Source organism: Coffea arabica, chromosome 3c (assembly GCF_036785885.1).
Source record: "Coffea arabica cultivar ET-39 chromosome 3c, Coffea Arabica ET-39 HiFi, whole genome shotgun sequence".
NCBI classification, from domain to species: Eukaryota; Viridiplantae; Streptophyta; class Magnoliopsida; order Gentianales; family Rubiaceae; genus Coffea; species Coffea arabica.
In genome coordinates, this window is record NC_092314.1 from 1,838,677 (window position 1) to 1,847,713 (window position 9,037).

At 37.4% G+C, this 9,037-nt stretch overlaps 2 protein-coding genes across 2 annotated transcripts; one reads left to right on the forward strand and one right to left on the reverse strand.

Annotated features, from left to right (window-relative positions):
- Positions 1-784: 784 nt before the first annotated feature.
- On the forward strand, positions 785-5,351 carry LOC113733993 (lipase-like). The gene is made up of 11 exons (XM_027260259.2): positions 785-1,111; positions 1,304-1,373; positions 2,048-2,133; positions 2,303-2,368; positions 2,520-2,567; positions 2,698-2,765; positions 3,301-3,373; positions 3,462-3,623; positions 4,182-4,376; positions 4,523-4,611; positions 4,852-5,351. The coding sequence occupies exons 2-11, from the start codon at positions 1,307-1,309 to the stop codon at positions 5,063-5,065; spliced, it is 1,068 nt and encodes a 355-aa protein (XP_027116060.2). The 5' UTR covers positions 785-1,111; positions 1,304-1,306; the 3' UTR covers positions 5,066-5,351.
- Positions 5,352-6,028: 677 nt separating this feature from the next.
- LOC113734744 (uncharacterized) lies at positions 6,029-8,185 on the reverse strand. The gene is made up of 3 exons (XM_027261399.2): positions 7,465-8,185; positions 7,206-7,306; positions 6,029-6,219 (listed from the first exon to the last, which is right to left on the reverse strand). Exons 1-3 carry the CDS (start codon positions 8,006-8,008, stop codon positions 6,175-6,177), a joined length of 690 nt encoding a protein of 229 aa, XP_027117200.1. The 5' UTR covers positions 8,009-8,185; the 3' UTR covers positions 6,029-6,174.
- Positions 8,186-9,037: the final 852 nt, after the last annotated feature.

A 9,037-nucleotide genomic window follows, 5' to 3' on the forward strand; every position in this document is an offset into this window, starting at 1 on the left:
ACCATGGAGACCGAGGAGGTTGCCGGTATTTCTTTGTCAGACATTTTATCTTCTGCCAGATCAACTTGGCGATGATGGTATCCGTTATCAGCCAAAAACCATAATGAGAGTAGTGACTGGAAGAAAAAAAAAACCAATTATTCTTTTTGTCGGCAATTTTCTTTTTTTTCCCCTGTCTTGTTAAAAGTTCGTATCACATTCACTTTACAAATAAAGTAGCTACAAAAGTAATTGAAAGAAATGTTTTCTAAAATAGAAAATTGACTAATAATTAATACTGATTTTGCAGTTCACGCACTCTTCTGCAAGCAGAGTACGATAAATTAAATCTCAAAAAAAATGGAATCAACCCCGTTGATTTGAGGAGTAAAGACATCATCGATTCCTGTTAAATAATATTTTGGATTATGGAAAGATAGGATTTGAGATTTAACTTGACTTTACTCTAGATTAGTATTAACTATCGGACGTTAGGAGTTATATCCCAAAAAGAGAAAATAGAAAAGCCAAAACTTGAATTTGCTTTCCTTTGCTCTCTCATGAATTCAAAAGAATGTTCCATTCCAAAGAATGAACATCCAAGCTAGGCTCTATGTATAATTTGGGGCAAAATCATTTGGGGTCAAAAATGATTAATGAATATGAGTGTCAGAATGTAGGTTGCCTAATTTTAAAAGAATATCCAATCCTATTCCAAATACAATAATGTACAGTGGGGTCAGCATCGTTACCTTTGACACAGATATGCAATCTTTTACTTTTACACGTCAAGGTATTTTGGATTTTTCCAAAAACAAGACCCCCACAAAATCTGTTTCCTCCACTCATATTCTAGACGACGTTAAACATTCGACGACACAAGGAGAATAATTATGGACACCGCTTCAAAAACCCGCTTTACTTGGAATCATTCCGGCATCTTTTAGCCACGCTTTTTTTTTAACTTTTCCCACAACGCCAAGTTGCTGAAAGTTCCATCACAATTTACCCGTCGTCGTTTTGTTATTCTTGAGCCGTGCCGTTTTCGCCCGTCGACGGTTGCCGGAATACCGCAAGCCCAGTCCTTTCTTATCTTGAAGCTCTGGGTTTTGTCAAGGAACCTCTATAGCGGGTATTTAGATTTTATTTTTTCTGAATTTAGAATTTTGTACTTGCAGAATTTGCCCTAATTTTAGTGCTTATGGATCTTAATTTTTTAACATTGTCCAGTTTCAAACAAGTAAAAGATTCTCTTTTTTTTTTTTTGGGGTTTTGAGAGACGTCTTGTCTTTCTTTTTTATTATTATGTTATTGTTTTGTGCAGAGGATGGCAGCTAAATGGTGGTTAGCTGTGGCAATTTTGATATCTTTATGTGCAACTTCGACTGGAAGAGGTAATTAATTGGTTAGTAAAGTTGATGCTTTGGAAGTTTATTTACGTAATTTTGCTGTTAACTGACTGTTGGAAGAATTTGAAGCTATAGATTGCATAGTTTAGGTCGTGATTTATGTTGAGTTATGCTTTGAGTTAGAAGAAAATGTGAATGCGATTTCTTGAAGTTGTGCTTGTTTAAATGAGCAAGGGATTTTTCCTCTAGAGAATCTAGGAATTTAACAAGAACATTGAAGCATGGAGTTCTTCAAGGAGGTATCCTTGCATATAGTAATGTGCTTCCATTATCATGAGAGTACGTGAATTTTCGTTCATTCTTTTCTTGCCGGGTGAAAATCTATCTTGAGTGCCATGAGGATGGTTTACATGAGAAGAGGATAGCTCTTGATTTCAATAATGTTTTTCAATGTCTGCACTTGAATGAAGGGAACTGGACATTCAAGTGTAATGAGTATGCAACAAGCACGTACTATTTTACGAGTGTAAATTTCCTGAAATGATTTTGGAAAAGACTAATCTAAAATGCTAAGATTAGTAATGGGGATCTTTTGCTGTTTCTGTTCTTTTCTCGTGTTGTGTTTTTCTTAACCTTGAGTCATAAAATATGCGAACTTTTTGACTAACTTTGTTGTGGTAACTCCAATCTCATTTATCTTTTGTTGTTTTTTGGATCAGAGCTTAAGGTCAAGATCAAGGACAAGGGTCATCTGCCAGTGTACAATCACACACTTGCAAGAGTATTGGCAGAATATGCTTCAGCAGTAAGTTTAGGCACCAATATAGAAGCTCAACTCTATGTTTATAAAACAATTGATTCATACCTAGTAGCTTTTACTTTTAGCATACGTTGTATTACTAAGACACTTTGTGGCTTAATTCTGAGAAATTCCATACCGACAATGCATCTGAAGGAAAATTTGGCACTTGCAGGTCTACTGGTCAGATACAACACAATTATTTACTTGGACATGTGAAAGATGTAATGATCTCACCGAGGTACTTTACAAGCGTGACCGCTTTATACTCAGCTGATTGAACTAATGGAATTGCGGGTCATTGATGCATGATTTTCCCCCCCTTTTTTGGCTAGTATCACAGCAATGGTCAATTATGTGTCTAAGCAAAGAAATTTTCTATATTGAAGCAGGGTTTTGAAATGATAGAGCTAATTATTGATGTCCAACGCTGCCTCCAGGTGTGTTTTTACTGTATAATGGAATGAGGACGGTGGATTGGATTCCAATTTTAACTGTTTGATCCAATTCTTCTCCATTTCTTCCCTTGATGGTGGCATTGTTGCTTACAGTTTCTTATAATTGCTGCAGGCATTTGTAGGAGTAGCAAAGGATCTCAATGCTATTATAATTGCATTTAGAGGCACTCAAGAAACCAGGTTTCATTATTTTCTTACTCCATGTTGATATGTTGTTTATCTCTCAATACAGACTGTTTAGTGAAGTAAAAGGGCCTTGCTCTAAGTTGACAGTTGGAGTTCATTAATTATGTCCATTTATGGGCTAGAAACATGACTACATGTCCTTTTAGATTTTCCCAAAACTTAAAATATTCCTTTTGCATCCAAACAGCGGAGGGTCTGCAGCCATTTCTAACACCGAGATGGATGACAGGAGTGAAGTTTTCTATTAGCTATTTGCTTATCATATTTAGTACATCATAGCAAGTGATAATTGGGTCTAAGACCTAACTACAGGACAGGGTAATAAGATCGTTCAAGACTTGGACCTCTTATAAAAAAGTCGATAATATCTGAAATATCGACTATCTTAATATGATTATTTCATGTTCTTATTTCAGAGTGGAGGGTATTCGCTTATTTCATGTGCGTTAATATGTCTTCGCTGACTATCTTAGCCCAAATGTTCTGACATATTCTGATTTCCTTGGGTGGGTTAATTCGTTTGGTACAGCATACAGAATTGGATTGCAGATTTGTACTGGAAGCAACTTGACATAGATTACCCTGGAATGGATAATGCAATGGTGTGTGCTACATTTTGTTCTGAGTTATGTCTTCGTTCTAGATTCTTTATGGAGCAAATTGTGTTCATTTGCCTCTACATTGTTTCAGGTGCACCATGGTTTTTATACTGCATATCACAACACAACTTTACGTCCGGGAATTCTAAGTGCTGTTGAAAGAGCAAAGGAGTTATATGGTGATATTAAAATTATGTTGACAGGGCATTCAATGGGAGGAGCTATGGCTGCTTTCTGTGCACTGGATCTCACGGTAATTGTAACCTTGAGATCTTTGAAGTTTTTAATTTCTAAACACTTTGTCTTCCATATATGTCTCCTGGATACACGACTGATTAAATAGGGATACTATTACTATATCATGATCTTTTTGAGTAGTTTTTTGTTTGAATTGTTGTCTTTGTGCTCTTGTTTCCTCCATATTCACTATTCGTAATCCTCCTTACCCCCATTTAAAGAAAATTTAGGAGGAAAAGGGAGGAAATTTTCTTTAAAGTGTTCTTTGATGGCTGAACTAGCATACATAAGCGCTTGCTATATACTTCTATTTTTACAAAATATTTGGTTGTGCCACCCTTCATGATGTAAGGTCAATAGGAGACCTGACGTGATCTTTTCTTGCATTTTTAGCAAATGGAGCATGGAATGATTAGTATGTGTAGAAAGTTTATTTAAGGGTAATTAGTGGAGAGTTGCATATTTGACGAACATTAGGAGATTGTGTTGAACACTGTGTGCTTTACCAGGATATGTGTTAGGTTATTCTGGGGATATCTTATCATTGATCAAAGCTTTCTCTGCTTATTCCCAGGTCAATATTGGAGAGAAAGATGTTCAGGTTGTAACATTTGGACAACCTCGAATTGGTAATGCAGCTTTTGCATCCTACTATAGTGAATTCGTTCCTCACACAATTAGGGTTACACACGAGCATGATATTGTGCCTCATTTGCCGCCTTATTATTATTTTTTCCCTCAGAAGACGTACCATCACTTCCCAAGAGAGGTAATCCTCTAATAAATTGGATCTTGTGTGGTTGGGTACATGCATAGTATTTTGATCAAATTGCATACTAGGTAGAGTCAAATAACATGTGTCCTTTTCTGAAATTGCTTTCTAGCTTTTTCTCAAATTAATACTTGGATTTGCAGGTGTGGCTTTACAATATTGGTTTCGGAAGTTTAGTTTTTATGATTGAGAAGGTGTGTGATGATTCTGGTGAAGATCCGACATGTAGCAGGTGAATTTTCTCTTAATTGACTCCTAAGATGTAGAAATTGAATGATTATTTCCGCGCTTGCCATGAACTTGAGGATGAGAGGAAGTTGATGACAATGAAGACACTTGGCTGCCCATACAGGATTAAGCATTTGTCCCTTGTTTCATTGACCATGAAAGACATATTAAGTTGTTTCAGCTCATGTATACGTCTGTTCATTGATGGCACAATTATCTGAAAAGTTAGCAAAAACTTTTGCAGGTCAGTGCCTGGAGACAGCATTCTTGATCATTTGGTGTATTATGGTATTCAAATGGGTAACGAGGAAGGAGTTTCATGCAGAATAATCATGGATCCTCGTATTGCTGCATACAGAACCATGGATATTGATGGGAATTTTGTGTTAGCTCGAAATTTATCATCCACAATTTTGAGAAGAAGCTCGGAAGTGAAGGATCAGGTGGAGTCAATGTAGATATTACTTGTAAATAGACGAGATGTTGCCGCATTCTTTTGATCCTTTCCCTGGGACTCTGCATCTTTGAAGTACACTGCTGAAAATTGGTACTTCTCAGGAATGGTTTGGGAAAAACTGTTGTATATAGTTAGTAGATTCTATTTCCTGAAACGAAAAGGGGGACTGCGAGTGACTTCATCATTGTTTATGTAAATACATTAATTGTTGATATATACAAAGCTTAAGCAACTGGGAGGTGATGGAGTTGCTGGTCATTCTCCACATCCAAGCTGCTTTCCCTAAACCACTCCCCCCCCCTCCTCCTCCTCCTCCTCCTCCTCCTCCTCCTCTTAAAAAAAAAGAAAATAAACAAGTAATAATAAAGAACAACCTCCGCAGTCCAGGTTATCCTATGAGGGTTGACATCTTAATGCATACGGGAGAAGTAAACGATGGTATCTTCGTTTTGTAATCCACCAACTTCTCAAATTGCTCTATAAAACAGCGTTATGGCTGAGAGAGAGAGAAGAAATGCAGTAGTCGCAGAAGATGCAGATCTATGTATACCTTCAACCGAAATGGTTGATGCCCTTGTATTAAAATAAGAACAAAAAAGTGAGCGTCAATAGTGTCACTCCGTGATAATATGTTAGGCCGGGGCCTGTTGATCAGTGATGAAAATGCTGTTGAGATTCTCAAGAAACTCTTGAAATGAGAGGAACAGAGTTTGAGATTTTGAGGAAACATTTGACGTCATATTGCATGGCATTCTACCTCAAGGGCACTTTGAGTTTTGTACTTTCTAACAGCTCAAACTTGATCGTAGTTTCCTATCAATGGGCAAATGAAAACTTCAAGAAATTCAAGATTTGGGGTTCGTTTGATTTTAGCTGATAATCAATGACCAAGATGTTAGACAAACAAGAAGGATTCAGATCCTGGCGGAACATCTGTCAATGTGTATTAAAGAAACCCTGAACAGAATAGTAATATTGATAGTTCGATAAATGAATAAATACAGCCGTATATGTCTGCCAGTAAACAGAATAAATTGATACGAGTACATAATTTGGAGATACCATCGACTTCCAATATCAAGTACTTAAAAATGCCTAATGGATGAGTCTTCAGGTTGTCTTTGGATCCTTTTCAGATGATTCAGTTGCATGCTCCTGAAAATTCACAATCACTGTACTTAAGTTTCTGATGAATTCCAGTAAAGCAAATATTGGTACATTAAGTAGCTAAAAGATAGGGTCAACAAAGAACAGGACGAGGCAGCAGGAGATCAGGATCTCAGGTGGGTTCCCTCACAAAAAGGCTGGATCAAAATAAACACAGATGCGGCTTTGAACCAGAAGATGAACAAAGCAGGATGGGGAGTGGTAGCGAGCGACAGTAAAGGGAAGGTGCTGATTACATGGGCAACTCCAAGAAGTAGCTGCAGTGAGGCCAGACTAGAGGAAGCACTAGTAATCAGGGAAGCAACGATACAGGCAAAAAGAAGGGCATGGAAGAAAGTTGAGTTTGAGTCAGATTGCCAGATGATAGTAATAGATAAGGTGGTACATCTTGACTTCAACGGTGCTAAATGATACAAGGAATCTAAAAAGATGCTTTGATAAATGTTGTTTCTCTTTCACCAAAAGAGAAAACAACTGTGTCAGTCATAGTTTAGCAAGGTTCGCTGTTAATTGTTTAAATGAGGTTGAGTGGGAAGGAAACTTTCCCGCTTGGCTGTTGGAGGCAGCTCAAGCAGATGTGAAAGAACAGTTGCACTAGTTGCTACAAGCTATAGTTATTAATGCAAATGTTATCGGTTTTGGGGAAAAAAAAAACCTAGATAAAACTTTTCCACCTTCCTACGTAAAAAATTCTGTAGAGATGTTGAAAATTGTGAGATTTAAATAATGGCATTATAACCGGAATATCTGCATGATTGTGAGGTGGTAAGTAGATTATCCAGCATGATTGTGAATGATTTATTTATCGGTTAGCAAGTGAATTGAAAGCAAAAATGACTGCACTAGGAATTAGAAAATCGGATTAAAGGTTGCAATTTTACAAAGTTTGTTGTCTAACAAAATGTTGTGAATTATAAAAATTGTTAAAACCACCCCAAATACCATCCTCTAAAGCCTAAATATCAGAACCATACCTCTTTAGCATCAGGAGCCTTCTCGGCTTTTGCTTCAGTAGTTTGCACGGCAGCTTCTCCCTCTTTATCTTGATTTCCTTTGTTTTCTGTAAGGGCCTCTTCTGCATATATAGAGCAAATCATATCAACGATCAATATCGAGAATTGAAACTAAGCCTATGTTACTGGCAAATTTCGTGAATTATAGTCCTACATAGCTAGAATCACTGAGATAATTCATGCAGCAAAGCTGATAAAATATTATGCACTGATCACCAACCACTTTTTGTCTCTGTGGTTGGTCCCTTGTCCTCCACAATTTCATTTGCATCTGTTTGCTGCTCAGATGGGGCTTTCTTGGGTGGGGAATCAGGGCCAGCTTCCTCCTTTTTCTTTTCCTCGGTGCTTTCTTCCTTCAGATCTTTCTTTTCACTCTCATCTTTTGTATCCTCAGGAACAACCGCGGCCTCTTTTTCTTTGACAGTTTCGACTACAGTCTCTCCCTTTCCTTGATGATCGCTTTCTTTCACATCATCGGCTTTTGGAACCTCGCTTTCTGTCACATCATCAGCTTTTGGAATTTCGCTTTCTTTGACAATGGCACCTCCCGAATCTTTATTAACATTCTCACCTTCATTGACAACCACCTTAGCACCTTTTTTTGGTTCTTCCAGGGATGCATTGGTGTTTGCTTTCACATCATCTGTGGCTCTCTCGATGACAGTTGGATTCTCCTGACCATTCGCCTTCTTAGAATTTGATCTCTTGCTTTGGCTGACGGTATCTGCCGTGGCAACAGCATGTTTTGATTCCCCACAACCCATTGTTGATGCTGCAGAAAGGGAGGGGGTGGTGGGGTTTTCGTTCCTCAATGAAAGAAAGAAAGAAAGAAGGAAAGGAGGGAGGAGAAAAATATAAACTTCCCTCTGTGATCTTCAAGGATCTTAAGCTTGTGAAGAGACTTAAGCTGTCCTCTGTTTGAATCTATTTTTAGGAGGATACCGCCTTTCACGTTGTGATTTGAAGGTCCAAATAAATCCATGTTGTCATTTTCTTAAACAGGGCATATTGTCACGGAATATAGCTGGCATTGAGTACTGCTGATCAGTATATCATTTGAATTTTTGCAATCTATCAATCCATAGAACACGGATTAATTTTTTATTTTTTTATTTGATAAAATCCAACTGTTAACGTTATAATGCTGTGCCATTTTTGTTCGTGGTCTAGTCTGCTAATTGAGCATCTACATACCCTCTTTCCTTGTGTATGAGAATAAGCTGGTAGACCGTTTATAATAAGTCCTGGTAGAAGACCATATTCGTGTTATGTTCTTTTTATCAATCAACTCCCAGGAAAACTACTCATCCCATCCTATGTTGCTTAGGGGCACAGACTTGATCATGTAAAACGGTTGAGACTAGCCGTCATTCGATGACGTTACAAGTTAAAAATTCATAATCTCGAGGTCCATTTATGTTAGGAGTAAATTTTATATACACCGACGATATATACATTATCACGGTTGGGTTGGATATACGACACATATGCAAAATTTAAGTTTCAAATTCAAATTCGAATTATGTGTTATGTATTTAATGGTAAAAGTGTATACGGTACATAAAAGGTTAATCCATGTGCTAGTATTAAGAACATTGTTGAAATTTTACAAACTGGAGCTAAATTTTAGGACTTCAACGAGTATTGAATCCCCTAATGAGGCAAATCCTCTCAAAGTTTGCAACTTGTTCACATGTTGCTATGCATTGTGCAAAATCTTCTCCAATTTGGTTCACCAATCTTGTGAAGTAACGGAGCATATTTTGTTGGTGTCTTGCTTGTGCGCTTGAAGA

Bases quoted from the DNA above. Each gene is read 5' to 3' on its own strand.
- LOC113733993 (XM_027260259.2), top strand. From the start codon at position 1,307: ATGGCAGCTAAATGGTGGTTAGCTGTGGCAATTTTGATATCTTTATGT. The intron at 2,369-2,519 runs GTACTTTACAAG...ATATTGAAGCAG, and splicing joins GATGTAATGATCTCACCGAG to GGTTTTGAAATGATAGAGCT. The intron at 4,612-4,851 runs GTGAATTTTCTC...AAACTTTTGCAG, and splicing joins GAAGATCCGACATGTAGCAG to GTCAGTGCCTGGAGACAGCA.
- LOC113734744 (XM_027261399.2), bottom strand. From the start codon at position 8,008: ATGGGTTGTGGGGAATCAAAACATGCTGTTGCCACGGCAGATACCGTC. The intron at 7,307-7,464 runs GTTGGTGATCAG...CTATATATGCAG, and splicing joins AACCACAGAGACAAAAAGTG to AAGAGGCCCTTACAGAAAAC. The intron at 6,220-7,205 runs GTATGGTTCTGA...GTGAATTTTCAG, and splicing joins AGGCTCCTGATGCTAAAGAG to GAGCATGCAACTGAATCATC.